Here is a 22,905-nt window from a genome sequence, read left to right on the forward strand (position 1 = left end):
AAAAAGAGAGTGGAGAGAAATAAAAATTAAGTAAAAATATTTATATTAATTAAAAATTAAATTTAATCTAAGTATATTATTTTTCTTAATATAAAATTATATTTTATTATTTATGTTGTGTTAATATATATATATATATATATATATATATATATATATATATATGAAATTAAAAATATTAAAAGTTAGGAGAGCGGATGGAACTTTTCTTTCCTTTCCTTTAAACATACAGATAAATAAAATTCTGAAAATAGTATATTTCATGCAAATTTGCACTTCTAAAACTAAAGGGTGATCATGGAATTAGAATTTGGATTTGCCACCTGTCCTCTTTTCTTATTCAAATCCTATTGTTTATGATCACATCTCTGAAAGAAAAACTCCAATAAGGACTTTCCAAGTGTAAACATGAAAACAGAGTATCAAAACATCAGATTAAAGGTTGACAATATACTTTTTAATATTTTTTTACAAGTTCTTAATTATTAATTCAAATTGATTACTAAATTTTGTTAAATTAAAAAGTAAGGCAGTAGTAATTTTATTTGAATAAATAAAAAATCTTAAAAAGCTATACAGTCTTTAATATATTTTTTGAATAGTGTTTATTAATTAAAATTTATTAAAACTTTAAAATCATGAGTGAGATTCATAAAATAAGAGGAAATACTTATCAAGTTTTGTGTTTTTTTTATAGTAAATTTCAATTTCAATTAATAAAAGAGAAAATATGTTAATTTCAATTTAGTCACTGTATTATGGAAAAGATCAAATTAATTCTAGAGTGATCTAGGTTTCTGCTGAGAAGAAAAAATATGTTAAAAAAAGTTTTTGAGAAAGTGTAGTAGGAGATGTTTTGAATACGAAATGATTAATGGGTATAGAAAAAATAAGAAAAAGAGGAGCGATTGGATTGGGGGTGGGTAAGGGGAGTGGGAACACCATTCCATATCATTTATCTATCTGTATCTGTATCTGCTTCTCTTTGCTTAACATTTCTCACTCACAACACAAAATCATCTAATCTATCTATCTATCTATCTCATTCATGTGTCTAATTCTACCTTACTTGTGTTTGTAACGCTATTACTCATTACTGTGTAAATGGCATATGTTGATGTTATTCGATTACAATTTCAGTCCTCTTTCTTCTCCCCCTCACCACTCTCTGCTAAGAGGCTATTCTCTCCTCTCGCCTATTCTTCTGCCCCAGCGCCACCTGCTACTCTTGCTTTCGCGCCCAGAAAGCAATTGCTTTCTTTTAAGGTCACTTCTTTAACCCTTCTCTTTCCTTATTCTATGCATTCGCAATTAACTAACATCTCTTGTTTACGCTTCCATTCCATCTTTCTCTTGCTTGGATGCCAGGAAAATAAGGAAACATTTGATATTTTAATTGGAAAGAAAATGGAAACAAGGAAAAATTTTAACTTTTGTTTCTACAAGTCAATTTTTTTTTTCGTTTTTTCTCTAATCAAACAAAAAAAAAGTCGTAATTCGTATTTTTTTACAAATGACTACACTTTGTTTTTACCATATTTTTGATTAATAGTCAATTCTATGGGTTACTAAAGTATAATGTGTTTTTCTCACAGCTTTTGTTTGATTTTACTCACTTCACTTTAGGTATGTGCAACTGTTGCTGAAACTGGTCAGCCAAAATGGTGGGAAAAGAATGCACCAAATATGATTGACATTCACTCCACGCAAGAATTTCTGAGTGCTTTGAGTCAAGCTGGAGATAGACTAGTTATTGTTGAATTTTATGGAACTTGGTGTGCTTCTTGCCGAGCATTATTCCCCAAGGTCCTCTTGCTTCTTGAATTTCACCCTTTCACCCTTATCCTTTTCAGAGGGTTTTTTATTTGTCACAAAAACATATGGTCTCAATTGTACTTTGTTGATTACATGTTCAAAATTAAATAAGTCGTAAAATTATCATTGATCTATTATTCTTGGTCATCTAAAAACTATACTGAGTGTTGGCTGTTGTCTTAAGTAGTGGATAGTGACTTTGGTCTCCATTGTTATGAATGTACTGATCTGGATGCTTGGCATTCCGTCCATTCTATTCCATGCTAGTCCTGGTACTCTTAAATGAATTAGAATAGGATCTGAAGGTCACACTGATTTGAAAGAGGCTGTGTTTGAGATACTGTCTGCACCCATACCTTGAAAACATATTTCTCAATTTGAATCAATATTGCTTGTGGCCACATTTTTAGAGAAATTTCCCTTTAAAAAAAAAACTCCAAAAATAAGATTAAGTTTGAATTGCATTGGATACTTACTGAATAAATGCTTTCATGGCCATTGATTGAGTAGTTTTAGAAGTCTGTGGCCTGTCCCACTTTCATTTCCCAACTGTTAGTCTTGATTTGAGGCTACTACTATATGAGGATCTTGGCTGTCTGATTCTTGTTGAAGATTCCGTGGTCTGCTTTGGTGCTTACTGCAGACAACGATAAAGGGGGAGAGGGAGAACTTAATTATACCTGAATAAAGAAAGTTCTTTTTTAATAGGGACCAAAGTGAGGAAATGGGCCCATTGTTAGATCAAATGAGTCATGGGACTCAGATTTGGAGAGTATATTCTATGAAGAAAAATGGGACACATGGTGTAGGAAGAGGAGGGTAGTTAGTTACTGATTTAGAAGAGAGAGACAAAGAGTAGAGCTGGAGAGAAATTAGTTATAGAGAGGGAGGGAAAGTGAGAGAGGGGGAAGGGGGGGACTTTTCATATAAATTTTGGCCCTGTGGCTTGGGTTTAGTTCTGGGAAATGAGAGATACTTTTCTCCCATAAACTTCCATTCTACTGCTTGTATTTTCCTCTAAAAATCTAAAAGGAATTGACTGTTAGTTGGGAGCTTACCTCCATATCCATAAATAAAGAAAGAGCTCCAGTAGTGTGTGTGTGTGTGTGCGTCTGTTCTGTTTTATCATCTTTACAGCCTGAATGAATTTAAGTTAGGCCATATTTGTAAAATTATTTTACAATTTTGTTTGCGTGCTGCTGAAATTATATCACAGATATTCTGAGTCTTGATGTGGATTTGGCAGCTATGCAGAACAGCTGAAGAACACCCTGAAATTCTTTTCCTCAAAGTAAATTTTGATGAGAATAAGCCAATGTGTAAAAGGTTGAATGTTAAAGTACTTCCTTACTTCCACTTTTATCGTGGGGCTGAGGGGCAGCTTGAATCATTTTCATGTTCACTTGCCAAGGTAATTCTTTCTATTTAGTTCTGGTTATGTTAGCATTTCTGGCTTCATTGTAAGAGAATATGCAGCAGTTGTTGATTGGCACCGTCCAAGAATGTCTATCCTGAAACTTTGGGCCTGTTGACTGTTTGGTTTTAAAATCATTTTGTTGCTATTTCGTGTTTTGGTAAATAAATAATTACAAAAATGCTCTTATATTTACTTCATTTGCTTTTTTCAAAGATTTATACAAGAAACAATGAAAATAGAATCCTTATTATTTTCACTAGCTATTTCTTGTGTAAATATTTGAAAACAAGAAACAAAGTAAAAACAAGATTTCCTTTCTGTAATTATTTATGAAATGGAAATAGAAAATATTTAAAACCTTAAAACACTCTTATCTTCTCGCCTTGCCTAGCATTATTATATACTATATAAAACTTATAGGAAAGAAATACAATAGTGCATAAAACTGATGAATAATGCTTTTTAATATTGATGATGCCTGGGCATTTTCTATTTTAGCATCCTTGATCATTTGCATAAAGACCCTTGGACTAAATTGAATTTAGAATAGGGGATAATCAAGTACATAGAAACACATGTTCACTTATCTATGCTTCTCATGAAGGACAAGACTTGCCTGCAAACTTGCTGGGCAAGTGAAATGCCTAATAGCGAAGCAAATATGTGATGGATGGATGTATAAGCGTACAAGAGTGGATAGAACTTAATTATATAGAATGCTGGGAGCCAAATCTTGTAATTTCATAATCAGCTAATGGTTCATTTGAAAATTTCAGTTTCAAAAAATAAAGGATGCCATGGAGATACATAACACAGCTCGATGCAGCATTGGTCCACCTGTGAGCATTGGCGATCTGCTTGCTGAACCTTCCTCTGTTGCCAAGGATAGACCAGCAGAATCTGTGTAACCGTAGTACTTCTGTTCACGCTTTTGTATTATAAGCTGTCTCATAAAGGGAAACCCCAAAGAAGGCTGTACTCTAGAGAAACTTATGATGTGAAGGATATATGTACTCTGTATATTTACTGTTTTTTTTCGTATTAGAAGAATACCGAGCAGAATTGTTTGTTCTTTTTCATTCTTGACCATTCATTTGCTGATTGTAATCAAGTACTTGAAAACTTCGGTGAAATGAAATGTTACTAATTATGGCTTAATTCTTTTGCTAGATCTGTCATAGCTGAAGAATATTAAAACTAACTAATTAAATTCTTAATGTGTGTTTTTTAAAAATATTTGAGTCACGGAAAAGATTTACTTGTTACAAGAGAGTAAGTTTTGTTTGACTTATTCTTCTCAATATTTTTTTTTTAATATTGAGTTTCATGAATCCAAAAAAAAAGAATCCAAATACACACAACACATTTTATATTGAATTTGATTAAACTTGATATTTTTAACCACTTTTTCCTTTTAATTTACTCTTTCATTTTCATTGTTCATTGTAAATTCTAAATATAATTTATATATGAAAAATAATCTTATATCACAATTTAAATGGTTCATTGCTAATTATTCAATATATGACAAATCTTTCCTGAAATTTCTTATTGAATTTAGTTTAGTTTGAGTTTTTGTTTAATGAATTTCCATTCACAAAAAAAGAAAACTTTAGTGTTGAGTGTATCATGTTTTGTGAGAGCTTGTCATAGAAAGGCGAAGAGATCCACAACATGTGGGTTTGTTATGTTGCAGTCTGATTCATTTAGTTGAAACAGCAATCATTTCCTAGCTATGTCCTTTCCTAAGATCCGCCAGATTGCCTTCACTCTCATTCCTTCTCCGCCTTTCTCTCAATAAACAGAAAAAAAATGACCACATATGGAACGATCTCAGAAGAGGCAGAGGCTTCATCAAATTCAAACTCAGTTTTCGTTTCACAGGCCAAAGAGCACATTCAAGGTGGTCTAGGCACAAGAAGACCATGGAGGGAAATGCTCCAAACTTCTCATTTCAAATTTCCATCTTCCTTCTTCGGTGCAATCCAAAGAATCAACACAAATGCCAAACATTTTCGTGCAAACTACGTTATTATCATACTGCTTGTGCTTTGCCTTAGCTTACTAGGACACCCCATTTCTTTGATCATATTAGTTGTTATGATGATTGCATGGCTGTACTTATATTTCTTACGAGATACCCCTTTGGTGATCTTGAGGTTTGAGATCGATGAGCGATTGGTGGTTATCTCTTTGTTGTTGATCACCATTGGTTTGCTTGTACTCACAAATGTAACCTACAATGTGATAGTAGGTATATGTGTTGCCTTAGTGATTGTGTTGGTCCATGCTATGATGAGGGAAACGGAGGATCTGTTTACCATGGATGAAGATGTAGGGGTTATGAAAGGTCTTAGAGATATTGTCAAAGTCCCTCTTAGACAACCTGGTTCCTCTTCTTTTACTTTGTCTTAGAAGCAAATTGTCCCTGCTGGAGATGCTATTGCTACAATTTAATTAGAATCAAGAGGTTTATATTTCTTGTCATTTTCCTACTTAACTATTGGTTCGTAATTATCCAATATATTGTTCATCCAAATTGCATTGTCTTTGTTGTCATTTCTCTGAAGCCATCTTAATCCTATAACCTGTGACATGTATTGAGAGTGGTCAATTGAGAATATTATTTGCCTTTATTGCGGGTAAAACAAACATTCATTTTATTGCCTTGACGATGAACCAAGTCATCTTGTATTTTTCTGAAGTCAATAATTGGCTGCATATAGCTCAAAAAGTAACAGTTGCGTCCTAATTGAAAAATTTCCTTGCAATTTGCGCACATTCACTCGTGGAAAGGTGTCAAACTGGGAGTTTAGATGGTTAAAGAAATGCAAGCTTGCACATAGTCAAGACTCGAGCCAGTTTGCTATCATACTCTGCCGATATATAGCAACTAGCACAAATGGTTTCAAATGACAATTCAACTACCCCACCATTCAATTTTTTTTTTTATCGGTAGGAGTAGAAGACGATACCAAGAGATTTATAACATTCAGTAATCTTGTTTAACCAACTGAATTATACCCTTTGGTACCCCACCATTCAATTTGCATGCAAAGCACATAGTCTAGTTGAATAAGCCAGCAACAGCAAGGCTTGTAATGTGAGTTGCTTGGACGAGTAGGATAAGAAAAAATGCTGCTTTGATTGACAACCTCATATCTAGATCAAAATTTGTTAATTTCGTTTCTTCTTTTTTAACTTTTCCTTTTTTGCACTTGGGGTCGATGACTCAATGTACTTGGCAGATAAGATAAGGGAAAAAAGTTTGGTGGGCACCCAATTCTATTCAATAGTGAAGAGGGAAAGAGAAATAAGAGACAAAAAGTATATTTATGATAAGTGATAGGAAAAGAAATAAAGATAATAATTGATATTGTTAAAGTGTTTGATATATAGAAGTGTTTATATGTCATCACTAAGATTTGAAAAAACAATTTCCGATTGTGATTAATATCATGTTTTTTGGGGTCATCATAGGGGACTGGATCAGTTTATAGGTTTAGATTAAAACTCCAACAACATTGTGACCTTTGGATCAGTTTATAGGTTTAGATTAAAACTCCAAAAGTCAAAAAGGTCACTCCTTTTTTTTTTTCTGTACTTTTTCCTTGAATGAAATTCTATTTGTGCCCTCCTACCTGCCATTGCTGGACTCTGATCCACATGCAACCTCCAATTCTCCATACCCATATTCCCATAAGTTATCTCTTTTTATTGTAAATTTTTTGTGTACAAATGCAAATTTTCTTGTTCAAATGAGTCTTAGGTTGGAATTTGGGCTATAGAATAGTACCGTTCCCGTTTTGTCATAGGAGAAAGCTTTTTTTTTTTTTATCTTTTATTACATCCACATTTACAAGTATAATATATGAAATTACTATTTTTTTTCTTTTTGCTGATTTGAAATTACTACTAATATCTTGAACTACAAAAGAAACCCATCGCTTGACAAATTTATGCATATACAATTTTTTCATACATTTACGTTTTTAGTAAAAGAAAAATGTCAGTGTTAATTTAAAATAAAATGAAATTTGCATGAACTTTCTCTTCTCTTGTATTATAATTTGTATGGTGTGAATTATGATGCGAGACATCAATGAAGTTGTATAGTCCAAAATGATATATTTATTTATTTGAAAGTAAAATATTGGTAGTGGGCTAGCAGGCAGCCACGTAAGGTGGCTATGGATCACTTGTTAATGCTGTTTGAGGATAATCCAGCCAGCGGTGAAGTGAAGTAGTTCCATTTGGTTGAGTGAAGTGAAGTGTGAAAGGATGACCAATTTTGTTGGACTAAGGTTGCATACGAGGTTGTCATTGCCATTGCCATTGCCATTGCCAGTGTTGGGTGGTGTTTCTCACTCTTGTTCTGCCACTGCCACTACTCTGTCAAGAGCAGTAATAAGGAAGTGGAATTGGGGAATTAAGGGTCCTCGTCGTATGGTATTGGGCCTTGGACTTGGAGTTTCCTTCTTGTCTATGGCCGGTACCAAATCCTTCATTGCCTCGGCTAAGATAAAGGGTGGTCCCTCTGTGGATGAGGTCATCATTCCATAATGTTTTTTTTTACTTTCCTTCATGTTTCATCATCTGAACACTACGTATATCTAGTTAATAATTCTAAGTTTGATCTATGGATGCATTTAGCTGAATAATGAATATGTCATGGTATGATACAGAAATGAATTTTGCCTCATGGACCAGAAAAATTGTATTGTATTGTATTCATGTGCACAATAATTCAACCAATTTAAAAGAGTTATTTTATCTAGTGCTGCACAACTTTTGATCCGTTGCCCTGTGCATTTCAAGTCTTGTGTTTGAAATTGGGGTGCAAATCTAATTGTATTGCTTTCTCTAATTCTTTGTGCCACATACCCATTTTACAGATACTGAAGAATGTCGAATGGCCCGAGCAGTTCCCCTTCAAGGAGGAGGAATTCCAGCGCTTTGATGAGTAAATTTCTCCCCTATTTGCTTTCTGCACTGTGTTCCATTACCATATTTGTTTGTGTAAAGAATAAAGATCTTCAGTTAGTTGTACGAATCCCATATCATATAAACGAGCCTTACCCTATTGTCTTTACCTAATAGAATGAATTCCTTGCACCTCAGGGATTATTTAGCTTAGCAATCATGGATTTTGCTATACAATTCCTTGTTGGCATGTGGGTTATCTTTAAAACTTCTTTTGTCAAAGGAACTTATTAAACCTACCATCCACCATAATGGATTTAACATCTCTGTTAAATTTATATTTTATAGTAGTTTACAAAGCAAGGCTAAAACGTGTGTAAATATTTATTCTTTTCAATGACTTGTGTATGAAATTTTTGTTGAGTCTTTTTGACTTGTACCTTTTATTTCAAATGATTCCTACCCTCTCTTTTCTATTTGTTAGTCTTTGTGTATAATGTCAAGAAAATTTTCTCCTTAGGACACCAGATTCCTTGTTCTATGAAGCACCTCGATTTGTGACGCACATTGATGATCCTGCAATTGCTGCTCTGACTAAGTATTACTCCAAAGTTTTCCCACCCAGCAACACTCCTGGAGTAAGCATCTTGGATATGTGTAGCAGTTGGGTAAGAGTTTTAGTACTATAACTCGGTCTCTATGGTGTTGCATTGCATATACATGTTGTCATTATTCTCCACTTTGCATTAGGTCAGCCATTTTCCATCAGGATACAAGCAAGAACGAGTGGTGGGATTAGGCATGAATGAAGAAGAGCTGAAGAGGAACCCAGTAAGACAATACTCTTTGTGTGTTATGTGATGATCATTGACCTTTAATTTTGGGACTGAAACTGAATTCGGTATTCCTAAGGTGCCTCTTTTAGATTTCTTATTTTCATATTCATTTGCGATCCTATAGCCTGTATTCAATAATTTAGCCAGTACTGAATTCAATTCAACTAAAAAATAGTGACATAGCTATATCTCAATATTCTCAACAGTTTAATTTTGATAGAGAAACGTGAACCTACTAATAGAAATTGTTGATGTTGTAGGTTCTTACAGAGTATGCTGTGCAAGACTTAAACGTGAACCCCAAACTCCCATTTGAGGATAACTCTTTCGACCTCATCACTAATGTGGTAAAAATACTTTTCCATATATCTTAACTTTGATGCTTGAAATTATTTCAAGTGGTGCATGTTATTTGCTCATACTCATACATGTATGATGCATACTTTTGCAGTAGTTACTCCGGATCCTTCCCTCCCCCTCATTTAAAATCTTTTGGGGCTAAAACTGTGTCTGAATTCTTGATTAGTGTATATGTCAGCCATTTAAAGCTTAAAAATTGAATATGCCCTGCAGGTCAGTGTTGATTACCTTACAAAGCCTCTTGATGTTTTCAAGGAGATGTGCAGGATACTTAAGCCTGGTGGACTGGCCATAATGAGGTGATAATCTTGTCAACCATTTTGGAATTAATTCATATTAACAGTTTTGTGAAATCTGATAATGAAAAGAAGATTTGCCACAAATCACTTTCGTATAAAATCACCAATTTCTTGGATATTTAATCATCCGAAATTGTTGGAGTACAAGTGTGAGGTAAAGTCTCACATCATGTAGGAATGAGAAGGTTGAACACCATATAAGTGAAGGCAAGACCCATAAACCTAAGTCTTAAAGTTTTGGGTTAAGGTGTGGTGTTAGGTTCACTTATATGGTTGTTCATGATTCATTGGTGTCAATCTCTCCATCTGAACCCTTTTAACCATCTGGTATATAGAATCAATATTCCAGATTAAGAATTATGTTCAGAAATTTCCTAATGCATCTAGAAAAGGGGGAAAGAAGATGCAAAAGAAGGCTACACAAGCTAACCAAAGTGCCAGACATATGGATATAATGATACATTTTATACTAGCCTAAACGTTTAAAACCAATGAACTTAGCATTAAAATTTAAAAGCAATCTGCAAGAAATTGCATACTAAGAAAGATGCAACTTCAATTGTGCTTGACAATTTTACACCATTAATTTTCATAAAAGTGACACTTTTAATTATTTTTTAGATGCCAGTTTATACAGTCAATCAACTTTTTAACAGTTCAGATTAATTGTCAGAGTGTAAACAAATGTTCCTTTATTTCATATTGCATATAAACAAGCATTTAATCTTTACAGCAATGTCTGTTCTCTGTTGGATGATGTTTCATCTTTTATTGATCCTGTACTGGTATGTTCTATGCAACTCATGATGACTTCATTGATGATTTTAGCTTTTCGAACCGATGCTTCTGGACAAAAGCCATTTCTATATGGACATCAACTGGTGATGCTGATCATGTTATGATTGTTGGGTCATATTTCCATTATGCTGGAGGATTTGAACCTCCTCAGGTAATTCCATAATTGATATTTTCTTTCCATGCTTACGTTAAAGACACTCAGCTATCTGCATGGCCATAATTAAATTTTCCATTTAGTAGTAGGCTGACACATTTTATGGGGACAAGATTCAAGTAGCACGAATCTATAAACTCCTTTCTGAAATCTTTCTCAGATCAGTTTATTAACATACTATAGTATGTTTCATCCAATGCCGAAGGGTACTTTCTTTCTCTGCTGCTTGTCTCTCTATATAAATCAGAATTTTTAAATCCTACTAGGGTCATAAAATAATTATGATAACTCTCTACAATGTTTCATATAATTAATATGGAAGTTTCATTGCTGAGGTCAATCCAAGGCTTAATGCCGTTTGCATTTTTCTGTAGGCTGTGGATATATCTCCTAATCCTGGACGCTCAGATCCTATGTACATTGTGTACTCTAGGAAGCTCTCTACTGCTTGAGAGAAATATGAAATGAGAGTTCGTAGCAATATATTTACTTGTCACTTATCAGTAGTGAATCTGATGTGAGAAATCAGTTCATATTGCCTCTTAATCTTGTTTATAGCAATGTTTCTTGTGAGCAAGGCCCTTCATGAAAATGTACACAAAATCTCCAATTAAATTATTTTATTGCCTTGTAGCATATCAGTATATGCAGTAGATAACTAATCTATTGTTGTTAGTGATTCGACACACAAACTGAATTCCTAGCTCTTTGTTTCTTGTGTAATATTCAATCATGCATAAAAAATTGCAACTTTGGGAAGATCTACCTTTTGGTTCACTGGAGATCTGCGAAACATTAAAATTCAAAAGCACTTATGTTTCTTTATGGTCGGTAGTGTCAGTTGCCTTTTCCTTTTGCTTGATCAGGGCCATTTAAAATTTTGTTTTGGCAGAGATTACGAGTATACATTTCATTGGAGCAATTAAGGAAAATTATTATGGATGATAAAACTCTTTTTAAAGTATTCAAGACAGTTGTATATTGAAGATTTAAACTCAAGACTACTGATGTCAAGATTGTGGATACCAGCATGGCAGCATCTAAGTACCAAGATTGTGGTACCATGAACAATTTAGCATATAAGAATTATTATATACTGATGAAAACTAGAATCAGGATTCTATTCTGACTAGTTTGATGTTGGAAGAGATTTCTTCCTTTATCACTTCCGATAACTTTTCATGTCTCAAAGAGAAAACCAGTAAGCAATATACACATTAGTGAAAAATGTTCTTACAGGAATAAGAAAATATGAAAGATCAATTTTAAAAAAGAAAAAAAAACCTTGAATGGAGTAAGGAAAATTATGCTGTCCATGATATTTTTTTACCCTCTCGTATAATTCATACAATAAATATTTTTTCTTTTAAATTCTTTAATCAATAACCTTAGCACACCGGTGAGTAACACCCAATAAAAATTATGCGTTAAGGCACTCAGCAAAAGTGTAAAACCATGTTGAGGGTCTATAGTCCTATAATTCTATTAAACACAATTAACTCTACTAGGAATGCGCTGTCAACAAGTGGGTCAGGTTAGTTAGGGTAGTTATTGAGTTTTGGGCTTTCAAGATGGCCACTTTGGGAGAATTTCTAGGGACACCCAGCATTTTGCTGGTACACCCAACAGAAGATGGGAAATTCTAATTTTACCCTTTCGTAAGCTTGAAATCCGTATTGGGCCTATGGATTTTTTTTCTTTCAAAAATGTATTTTACAATTTAATTTAAAATTAATGGTCTAAGCAATAATCGAACTTGTGTCTCTATATAGATACACTATGTTATAAATAAATAGTGTCGCTATACATAACACTAAAATTTTTAATTTATATTTAATGTACATGTAAATTTACATAATAAATTTTGTGATGATTATTTTTTATCTAATAATTAATTTGTTTACATATATAAATTATAAATAAAAATCATAGGTTTAATAAGTATTTACATATGTAAAAAAATATCAAATTTATTATTATCAATTGCTATAAAAACATCTAAATACATCATTCAATTAAATATCAAATTTGTTTAATTATCAAATTTTGTAAATAAATTAAATGAATAATTTTTTTTAAAAAAATAATTTTTAAAAATTTAAAACATACGGATTGACAATTTATATGACTCATACGTATCAATAATCCGTATGAGTTAAAAAAACTCATATGAATCAACAATCCGTATGAGTTTTTTTTAATTTTTTTTAAAATAAAAAAAAACTCATATGAATCAATAATCCTTGTGAGCTTTTTTAATTTTTTTTAAAAAATAATTAAAAGAAACTCATATGAATCCGTATGAGTCATATGGATTGTTGACAATTCATATGATTCATATAGATCAACAATCCGTAAGAGTTAAAAAAAAGTCATACGGATCACCAATCCGTATGAGTCATATAAATTGTCAATCCGTATGAATCATACACATTGTCGATTCATAAAAAAGATGAAGAATATTTTAATTCTTTTACTGTGTTGTTGGGTATCCTAATAAAAATGTTGGATGTCCCTAGAAATTCTCCCACTTTGGGGAAGGAGTATAATGTGGGCTCTCTCTTAGGCCTTGGTTTCTCAACCTCAAAATGTCCTGCTTTTGGGTTATCAGGCCATGATTTCTCAAGCTTGTTTCTGCTTGGATTCTAGGCTGTTGCTTTCAACATTAAAAAAATAGAATTAATTATACAAACCAAGAAAGATAATAAAATTTCTTGATTCTAATAAAGTAGTCATGTAATTTCCTTTTTTTATCTCATTTTCTTCTCATTTCACAATAAATGCATGTATAAAATAGTTAAATATTAAAAAACAAATAAGAACATAATTGATAAAATAATAATTAATGTGATCTTAAACTTTGTAAATGACAAATAAATAGAAAAAAATTCAAAAATCCAACACTTAAAAAAACGGAGGAAGTGTAATTAAAAGTTCAATTGGATCTATTAATTATTAAAAAGTTCAATCAAATCATTTAATTGGTTAAAAGACTAGAGTTATATTTTTTTCATTCAATTAGACTGACTATTAATTTGAAATTAAAAATTATAATTAAAATTAAAATTTAAAAAATCATCCTCGACAACCAATGTCCGAGGGAGACGGTGACAAAGTTGTAGAGGTCGTACACGTGGGGGGTTGCACGACATGGGAGGGAGGGGGCACCATGCTAGCACATTTGGGTCGAAGAGAAAGGGTGAAGCGACAGCAAAGGCATTCGAAAGGTCTCCTTAAAAATCGATTTATAAGGGGTGGTCTACCCAACTATATAAACATTTATCATGTTCATAAATTATCCGATGTGAGACTATTCTTAACAACACGTTCAGGGTGATCAATGTTGCAACGCTGTTTGGTAGACTTGAGATTTCCCACGTTGTTCGGAATTCATGTTGATATTTGCTGACGTAAGGGGTAAATGAAGTTGTAATAAGCAGCAACTTGGCGTGGAAAAACAATTATTTAATTTAATATACAAGTTTAATGGATATCCAAACATTAATTATGATTGCAAATATTAATACGTCATGAATGACATAATAATAAATTAAGGAGGAATTAACTAAGTAGAAGTAGTGTTTACATTAACACCACATTCAAAATGACAATGACAGAAAGGACCGGCAGCATTTATTTTTCCTCCAGATCATGTGGTGGCCATTATGTGATTTGCTCTCCTAAATTTTCACTGTATTTGTGTCTATGCTAAAGTTGGTAATTTGGTTTATACCAGAAGAAGTGCTATATATATATGCTTGTTCTCGGCTTAGTCTATTCATCATCAGAGAAATTAATGGTTTCTTTCAAGCTTCACCTAAAACTACAAAACTCTCAATAAATAAAAAATGCTATCTACAAGGAAAGTTATAACAATTTTTTTTTTATAGTAATCACAATGCTTAAATCGGTGTGGAAACTAGTTCATCGTCCATTAATTAATTAATAATAACTTGTCCCAACCAGAACAATTTCAATTTAGCCCCCATAAGATAATCTCTCTCTTCCGGTAGCTGGTTCTTAGTAAAAATTAATGTCTGTATTTTCACGTAAATAACAGTACTATTGATAGCTATACTGTCCAAAGGGAATAGGCCCACAGAGGGAACAAAAGATACGGCATATCCCCTGTCCCATGGCACAATCATAATTATAACAAATTAGTATGTTGTTGCTATTATGTTATTTGCAATTCTATTATTATTATTATTATTATTTTCTGTGTCAAACCTTATCTGTTATATATGATCATTATAAATATACCATGAAAAAGAAATAAGAATTAAAGAAGAATTATTAAATATAGGTTAGTGTATTGTTCCTATAGTAAATGGGACCAATTGATGAGAATATATAAGAGAACGAGATGTCACAAATTATGGACAAATTTCGCTAGTCTTCACTTTCCAGTTTCATATATTTATGGTTACTTTTGAGGGATATATAGCTAAATTAACTAACTGGTGGGTTTATATTTTAAAGAACTTCTCGAATTTAAATCTAGTGAGCAGTAAAAAAAACGTAGTGGAAAGGTGAAAATTAAATCAAATTTTAATAAAGATTAAAAAAATCTTGCGTTACTATATTCAACAAAAAAAAATATCCAAATTTGTGGACGTTAATTTCATTAACTACTGGACAAAATTAAAATGCAGACAAAAAATGATTGGTCCAGTTTCATATTTATGCGTTTTACTTACTTTGTAGGGATCGCAGAAATAACTGATGACAAATTTGATGGACAAAATTAAATGATGAATACGACAAAAAAAAGTATTGGTTCAGTTGAAAAGTATTGGTTCAGTTGAATATTTATGCGTTTTACTTACCAATTTTCAGAGATTGCATAATTAGTTATAGAAAAAAAATACAAAAAAAAAGAGAGTGCATAATTAGCTGATGCTAATTTAATGGCAAAATTAAATGATGAACGAGACTAAAAAATAATTTGTCAGGCTAGTTTTTTTTAATATAAAAAAGAAAATTTGGATGCAAGTAATACCCAACAATATACATATGCCCCTCTCCTTTTGAAGCGTGCTCCCTTCTTTTCCAACTGAATTGAAAAAGATTTTTTGACGATCGATAGTTGGTATCTTGAGAAAGAAACAGAGAAAATATATATATATATATATAATAAGTGATATTATTTAATAAGAAGAGAGAAACCGAGAGAAAATAAGATTGTCAAAAAAAAATTATGAGTGTAAAAAAAAATCAGCACTCGTTACAAATATCCTACAATGGTTATCCTACATTGGTCCAGCTAGTTGAATATGACGCACATTTTTCTAGAAAAGGGAGGTTAAATCCCATATTTTTCATGCCAAAGAATTATATGATCCATCGGTACCTGTTTGGTAACAGATTAAAGTTAAAGCAATCAAACGTAAGGAAATTAAGCATGACCTACTCATAATTGATCTAAATGTAACCAAATATAATGATGGAAGAGGACCCATCCAAATTAGAAGTAACATATTGGTGTGAATTAGCTTTTAGAATTTATAATGATGTTGAGAGGGTTGGTGATTCAAGCAATAAGACGCGTAATTTGTATATGTATTTAACGTCTAATTTGTGCCATATATTAGATTTCATATAAATTGTACGTGAGTGATCTGTATTATCCAAATAAGCTACACATAGTTATATATATATACTGGATGTGAAGAAGACAAAATTGTACCATCCACAATTTTCATGTGAACGATATAATAATATATATATATAAAGCTGCTAGAGTGAAAAGTCCAAATAATTGGACACCTCACAGTCACAGATGGTTTACAGGTAGTAAAGAAGACACGGATTGTTGGTTGAGAGGTCACTATATCTAAAAAGTACTCATAAATATGACACATCTTATTCAGTCATGCAGACAAAAATTTCAGCAAGAAAATGGTTGGGCGATTACACAGCTGTTTTTTCTTAAAATCTCCAGTAATGCATATATCAATATTAATTCCCTCACACGTGTCATACCTGTTTTTCCAAGGATCGAGAGAATTACCTTTCTTTTAGGTATACACATTCATGTTTATTTATGCTTGCAAAGGACATACAAAAGTTCTATATACATATATAAAAACCTTTAGAAAGAACAATAAGAATATATATATATATATATATGCCTTTTTTTTTCTTTTTTAAAACGACAGATAAAAACATCTTAAAGTTCTATATATTTCTCTTTCGACTGAAAATTAATGTCGAGCTATGACAACTCAACAAATAATACAATTGTGTAGCGTCTGAATCATGTGACTTTTCATTATTCTTTTGAATTGATTGCTAAAGACATCAATTATCAATTATTTATATTAAAATTAAATTGTGAACTTGCTGCTTATATATGTCATGGTATACCATGACAAAATTTGGATTTAATATATTCTCATGCTTCTTCTTGCGAAACAATAGTACTTCCAAGGTCCACAAATGATCGATCGATATATATTATTTTAGCCAAAAATTGGCTTAAAATTCAATATATATTAGCTACAAAGTAATTAACTTAACACAGAAGGCAAGAGTGATAGGTATTCTGACAGAAGGTCCCTACTGGGTTTGATTGGCATATTCTTGATCGGTCTTCAGAATCTTGTGGACAAGCTTCATTTTCATTCTATATATCCTTATCTTCATATATATATATATATATATATATATATATATATATATATATATATATATATATATAGTAGTCAAAATGCCTACAGTGTCATGCATGTGTACATATACGGTCACGCCCGTATAAAGCCTTAAATTTGAATATTAAAGCATCGATCATATTATATACTACTAGTAAGCAGTACTTCCTCTGAGCTTATATGAGTACAAATAATTAATTTTATACTAATTAAAAAATTTAATTGACATTATTTAACTTTTCTAATTTTACGTAAAAAATAAGATTATTTTTAAATTATCTTTCTTTAGAATTTATTATCATAAATAAAAAAATCATTAAAAATAAAATTAAAATTAAATAAAAAATATTTTAAAAAATTAATATTCAATATTAATTAAATTTACTTATATTAAAATAGATATATTTTTTACATACACACGAGACTACGAGACTAGAGGGAATAACTTGCAAGTATATTGGCGGAATCTGAATCTCCATGGCAGAATATATATCAAAGGGCAAGTAGGGGTCTAGCTAGCTAGCTTGGTGTAATTACAGTTCATTAGTCTTTGCTGCCGTAGAATTAGAAGAAAAGATATGACAAATATTATTTTTGATAGATTTTTGTTTCTTATTTAATAATTTTATCTCCTTGTTTACATTAAATAAGAAATAGAATCTTCTAAAAATGATAAATTTTAACTAATTATTAAAAGAGTCTATCAGAAAAACTGTCTGATAACTAACGTGAGAAAGTATCAATCTCTCAACCGTCAACATTAAAAATGAAAGATCACCGCGAATAAGTTTTTTATTATTTTTATACATACTTCGAGAATTTCTATGTTGTTGTGTAGTATACATTAATAAAGTATTACTTCACTCATGTGAAGTGCATGCAAATATCTATAGCAACGGTTAATTTTATTTTTCACACATGTAAAAACAAATAAAATATAATCTACAAAAATTTTGAACCACCGGATTGTAGGCATCCGGGTCATCCAACTTGAAAGAGCAGATAGATCCAAAATCTATTTAATTGGGAGATATATATTAATTATGAAACTACTCAGAAGCCATGACAAATGAAATGTACGCGTGTCCACTTTGTGGGGGCATATGCTTTCATATGAAGGTTTCAATATTTTTGGGTATATATATAGAATCTGAAGAATGAAGGGAAAGGAGGCAATTCGATCTAGATAGGACGAGAATGGGTATTTTCAATCTTGGATTCTAACTCTTCAACATGTCTTCATATCGTACTTGATATTTAACGAATTAAAATTTATTATTTCATCTCCATACCCATCAGATATTGAGTATCCTAATCCGCCCTTTACTCAATTTAAATTAGAAAAATATTTTTTTTGTAAAAGAATATTAAAAATTTGATTTTAGAAAAAATAAATTAATTGTTAAATATTTATTTTTAACTACTTATATGTCAATAAATTTATTATAGCGTATGTGTGTACAAAAATCGTTAAGAAAAGAATATTAAATTATATAAAAATTTTAAAATAAAATTAACAAGTAATAAAAATTCTAGACTTTTTGATTAAATTATGCAAAAATTCTAAAAATTTTAAGTGGCGGGACGAGTCCGGAATCAAGACAGATGTAATAATCTCATACTCGTACCTGACTTTTGATCATCAAAGAAAATCATATTCAATCAGCTTAAATATTATCCGTCAAAAGTCAAAACGAACTTGAACAAATGCTCACATGTATGAGTTTTTTTGTCATGTCTTCGATCGATAAATGATCTATTCTTAATAATCTATTCTTAAACAGGTTGTTTTTCTGTTTAGCGTGTGTTTCTCGTTTGCTCTCCCTCAAACCAAAGGTTGTTGTCCCGCAGTCTCTCATTATAACCTTCTCGATCCACCGAATTTAATATTGGAAGAAAATCACCGACCCAAAAATACCACACCAAATTTGTTGAAGTTTCTGTGTGCATAGATGTCAAATTCCAACACATTGAAATATACATTATTATTATTATATTTGAAAATGATAAAGTTAGGGAACCAAAATGTTACAGTTAAACATAAATATTAAAAATGAATAATTTTATATAAAAATTAAAAAAGTATATAAATAACAACAAAATTTTATCTTACTAGGTGACATGAGGTTGATCAATTACATTAATCACGCTGTCATTCAACTTGATTAAAATCAAAAATTTAGAAATAGTATTTACTTTAAATTTCTCTTGACAACTTTCTTCAATATAAATATATATATATATATATATATATATATATATATATATATATATATAACTATCATTTATGCATTAGTATGTTCATGAATTTATTGATTTTTAAGTTATTATTTAGTTAATGAATATATTAAATATTTTGAGATAAGTTTATTGAAAATATTGTCAAACACAACGAGCGTTGAAGTTTGAACACATAAATTGGCCGATGGGATTGTCTTAATTTCAACAGTAATTTCAAGTCATTAAGATTAATGCAGGTGTACGCTAAAAACTCAAAAGAGAAATCTATTACTCATACTAAGGATCTTCTCCAATTTAACCTAGAAATCAGATGTCCAATATGATGCCTGCACGCTACTTGTAGACCAAAAAACACATTATCATATATATTAGAGCCTAACTATTTTCTACAAATTTCCTTCAAAGTGGAAACACAAGAGCCTGCTAATCCTTTGAAAATAATTATTATATTCTCTTAATTTTGAGGTTTTTCAACTCACCAAAGATAATTTTATCAATGAATGACTTTGCTGCGAGAAATTTCTTGACTCCAAGATGTAATGGAATAATACTACAAAAAATATCATTTATTAACAATTTGGCAGGGAATATTAACCTTAGTTAGCATATATAGCTTTTGTGTAACAAAAAATAAACTATGTATTACACTATAACATAGATATTTCATGTTTACATTATATACGTACTTTAATCTAACAAACAATTTTATTGATTTAAAAATTGATATACCTAATCAGTCCATCAGATGTTAGTATGCATGGAAATGAATTTTAGATCGGATCAACTTGTTTTAAGGATTCTTGATGCAAGTTTTGATGATAACATATGGTTTTTATTAGTTTGTTAGAAAATTAAACGGCACGAATCGATTGCCAAGCAACCTACTGAGACGAATTTATGTCAGCGTCCGAGGCATGTAACCCGTCCTTATTGAAGAAAATTCTTGAGACAAAACAATAATAAATAAAATGAAAAGAAATTCTAGAATTTATAAGAGTAACAATGTAGTGGTTGCATATTTAATATAAAGGCTAGACGGCCACCTTTCCAACCCTAGTGGCAGTGGATGTGGATGGAGTCCAAAATCTTCTCAACGCATCCATTTGTTTTAAATTAAACCGAAAAATGAAAAGCTTTTTGGTGCCAAAAGTCAGGAAATGAAACTTGTTCCAATCATGTCGTTGTTTGCCATCATCAGCTATCTCTAATTAATTAATATGTTTAGTTATTGACATAGCTAAGCACTAAAAGGAGCCATATGTTAATTACACATTAATTGAAAACAAGCTTTTGGTACACTAGGTATATATTAAACATAACTTAGAAAGAAAAGAAAAAAGGTATATATGAAACATAATATTCGGTAGGAAGGTATCGATGACTTGCCAATTGCGAACAAAAAAGTATCTAAAATTTCATAGTTGGTTAATAATTCCGTTGAACAGATTGAACTAATTAATTTGCAGTGATGCAAAGAGAGATTTTGATTGATGTATATAAAGTAATCAACTACTCTATGTAACGTACGGTATATATCATGAAGGGATGTAATTGCATAGATTAGTGGTTGGTTAATGACTACCAACAAGAAAAATGTGTTTAATTTCTTTTTTGAACAGAAGATCTTGTACTTGACAACAAATAAAGAGGGGCCGAGGGGTGCAACTGCATTAACCCTAGAGAATTCATAGCTCAAGTCACGCTAATTGGTCCAAGAAGGAAGGAATCTGGGGATGATTTTGTTTGTGTTTGTTCCAGGCCTAGCAGGGTCTTAGCCTTGCCCTTGGAGACTGCAAGAGTGAGCTCCAGATCAGGAACTACTGCTGCAACATTATTATTTGAAGATTTCATCTGAGGATGAAGCCACAAAGGCACAGCTTCATGTTCAGCACCTGCTGGTCCAGCTTCACAATATTTATCACTATCTTTCTGCTCATCTAATTTAGTATCTTGTAATCGAACAAGTGACAAGGTCACATCATCCTCAATTTCACATTTGGAAGACTTGCAGTTAGAGCTGCTAATTGGATTTGTGATGCCGTTACCAACCTGCCATAATTGATATCCAATCACATGGTATCGAGAAAATTAAATTATTTATTGCCTCCCTTCCTATGATGTTTGTTTTTTTCTTTTCTAATACTGGAACTATAATATTTTTTAAATTAATTATTTTTAAACTACAAATATTTTTCAAAGAAAAAAAATATATATTAGTAAATAATTAAGAGAAAAGTATTAATAATAATGATAATTTAAAAAAATTATAAATTTAAAATAAATTTATTGTTATCAATTAAATTAATTATCAATTAAGTAATTAGAATATAGTAACAGAAAAAGTATAAAATTTATTATAAACAAAACTAATTTAAGTACATATATATGGATATGTGATTAATATAAGATGAGATAATTAGGAAGTTGATCATGATGGATCTATGTATATATATACCATGTCAAAAAGACTTGAACGTCTCTTTTTCTTATTCATGGTTGCAAGGCGAATAAAGTACTTCTGAGCATGGCTAGCGACTTGGGTTGGGGTTCTTGAAGTCACATAGTTTCTAGAGATACCCCTCCAATCACCTTTTCCCAGCTTCTCAAGTCCAGCAAGGAACGTTCGGTGCTCTTCTTCTGTCCATGGTACTCCTATCATGTATGTAAGCACAAGAATCAGAGACTTTTCCCGGCAAAAATTAACGAAATTAAATATATAGTACTTCCATGGGATAACAAATCCATAACAACCAACAAAATTTAATGAGTGATGAAATGTATTCAAACAAAATAGATAAAAACAATTAAACCTAGCTAATAATTGAGGAATATATATATATATATATATATATATATATATATATATATATATATATATATATATATATATATATATATGACAAGACAAATTAAAACTAGTTATAAATAATTTTTGTTAGCTGCAACCTTTTCCTACTTTCCTAATTAATATCGACTATCATTGTTATCCTTTTGACAAAGAGAGATCTACAAATGTGAGCATATATACCTTTCTTCCTAATCTCTTGTGCTCCAACAATGAGGCCATCTGAATCTGATAGATAGCCAATAGAGGTTCTTGAGGAAGAAAAGGAGGAAGATGGAGAGGACGAAGAGGGAAAGGAATCCATGCTAAAGCTTTTCTTCATGGAAAGAGAATTAGAAGAGGTTGATGATATGTCAGCTAGTTGAACCCCAAAAAGACGAACTCCTACAAAATTAGTTGCTCTGAAAGATGCACAGGTCCTGGAATTATGACCTATGTTTCCACAATGTGAGCACTTTCTCCCCATTCTCCCCTTCAACGGCTGTGAGAGGGAGCTTAATTTATTGAAAGAAAGAGAGCAGAAATAACAGATATATGTTTGGTGCTATATATGATGATGAGTGA

At 31.4% G+C, this 22,905-nt stretch overlaps 4 protein-coding genes across 4 annotated transcripts; 3 read left to right on the plus strand and 1 right to left on the minus strand.

Moving 5' to 3' along the window:
* The first annotated feature begins 899 nt into the window (after window positions 1–899).
* On the plus strand, window positions 900–4,390 carry LOC114407218 (thioredoxin-like 2, chloroplastic). Its single transcript, XM_028370251.1, has 4 exons — window positions 900–1,266; window positions 1,627–1,806; window positions 3,062–3,226; window positions 4,009–4,390. The coding sequence occupies exons 1-4, from the start codon at window positions 1,105–1,107 to the stop codon at window positions 4,138–4,140; spliced, it is 639 nt and encodes a 212-aa protein (XP_028226052.1). The 5' UTR covers window positions 900–1,104; the 3' UTR covers window positions 4,141–4,390.
* Window positions 4,391–5,025: 635 nt separating this feature from the next.
* LOC114399705 (PRA1 family protein F2-like) lies at window positions 5,026–5,656 on the plus strand. The gene has a single exon (XM_028361952.1). It carries the CDS (start codon window positions 5,045–5,047, stop codon window positions 5,645–5,647), a length of 603 nt encoding a protein of 200 aa, XP_028217753.1. The 5' UTR covers window positions 5,026–5,044; the 3' UTR covers window positions 5,648–5,656.
* Window positions 5,657–7,313: 1,657 nt separating this feature from the next.
* Window positions 7,314–11,367, plus strand: LOC114407237. The gene is made up of 8 exons (XM_028370274.1): window positions 7,314–7,780; window positions 8,128–8,195; window positions 8,676–8,823; window positions 8,906–8,986; window positions 9,252–9,338; window positions 9,565–9,650; window positions 10,479–10,599; window positions 10,977–11,367. The coding sequence occupies exons 1-8, from the start codon at window positions 7,514–7,516 to the stop codon at window positions 11,052–11,054; spliced, it is 936 nt and encodes a 311-aa protein (XP_028226075.1). The 5' UTR covers window positions 7,314–7,513; the 3' UTR covers window positions 11,055–11,367.
* A 9,644-nt stretch (window positions 11,368–21,011) lies between these two features.
* On the minus strand, window positions 21,012–22,905 carry LOC114407246 (transcription factor MYBS3-like). The gene is made up of 3 exons (XM_028370285.1): window positions 22,525–22,905; window positions 21,952–22,148; window positions 21,012–21,545 (listed from the first exon to the last, which is right to left on the minus strand). The coding sequence occupies exons 1-3, from the start codon at window positions 22,805–22,807 to the stop codon at window positions 21,189–21,191; spliced, it is 837 nt and encodes a 278-aa protein (XP_028226086.1). The 5' UTR covers window positions 22,808–22,905; the 3' UTR covers window positions 21,012–21,188.

Source organism: Glycine soja, chromosome 1, assembly GCF_004193775.1.
Source record: "Glycine soja cultivar W05 chromosome 1, ASM419377v2, whole genome shotgun sequence".
NCBI lineage: Eukaryota > Viridiplantae > Streptophyta > Magnoliopsida > Fabales > Fabaceae > Glycine > Glycine soja.

Coding starts and splice junctions, on each gene's coding strand:
- LOC114407218 (XM_028370251.1), top strand. CDS start 1,105: ATGGCATATGTTGATGTTATTCGATTACAATTTCAGTCCTCTTTCTTC. Junction 1,267..1,626: donor AGCAATTGCTTTCTTTTAAG/GTCACTTCTTTA, acceptor ACTTCACTTTAG/GTATGTGCAACTGTTGCTGA. Junction 1,807..3,061: donor GCCGAGCATTATTCCCCAAG/GTCCTCTTGCTT, acceptor TGGATTTGGCAG/CTATGCAGAACAGCTGAAGA.
- LOC114399705 (XM_028361952.1), top strand. CDS start 5,045: ATGACCACATATGGAACGATCTCAGAAGAGGCAGAGGCTTCATCAAAT.
- LOC114407237 (XM_028370274.1), top strand. CDS start 7,514: ATGACCAATTTTGTTGGACTAAGGTTGCATACGAGGTTGTCATTGCCA. Junction 8,824..8,905: donor TGGATATGTGTAGCAGTTGG/GTAAGAGTTTTA, acceptor ACTTTGCATTAG/GTCAGCCATTTTCCATCAGG. Junction 8,987..9,251: donor AAGAGCTGAAGAGGAACCCA/GTAAGACAATAC, acceptor TTGATGTTGTAG/GTTCTTACAGAGTATGCTGT.
- LOC114407246 (XM_028370285.1), bottom strand. CDS start 22,807: ATGGGGAGAAAGTGCTCACATTGTGGAAACATAGGTCATAATTCCAGG. Junction 22,149..22,524: donor ACAAGAGATTAGGAAGAAAG/GTATATATGCTC, acceptor CATACATGATAG/GAGTACCATGGACAGAAGAA. Junction 21,546..21,951: donor GTTCAAGTCTTTTTGACATG/GTATATATATAC, acceptor CAATTATGGCAG/GTTGGTAACGGCATCACAAA.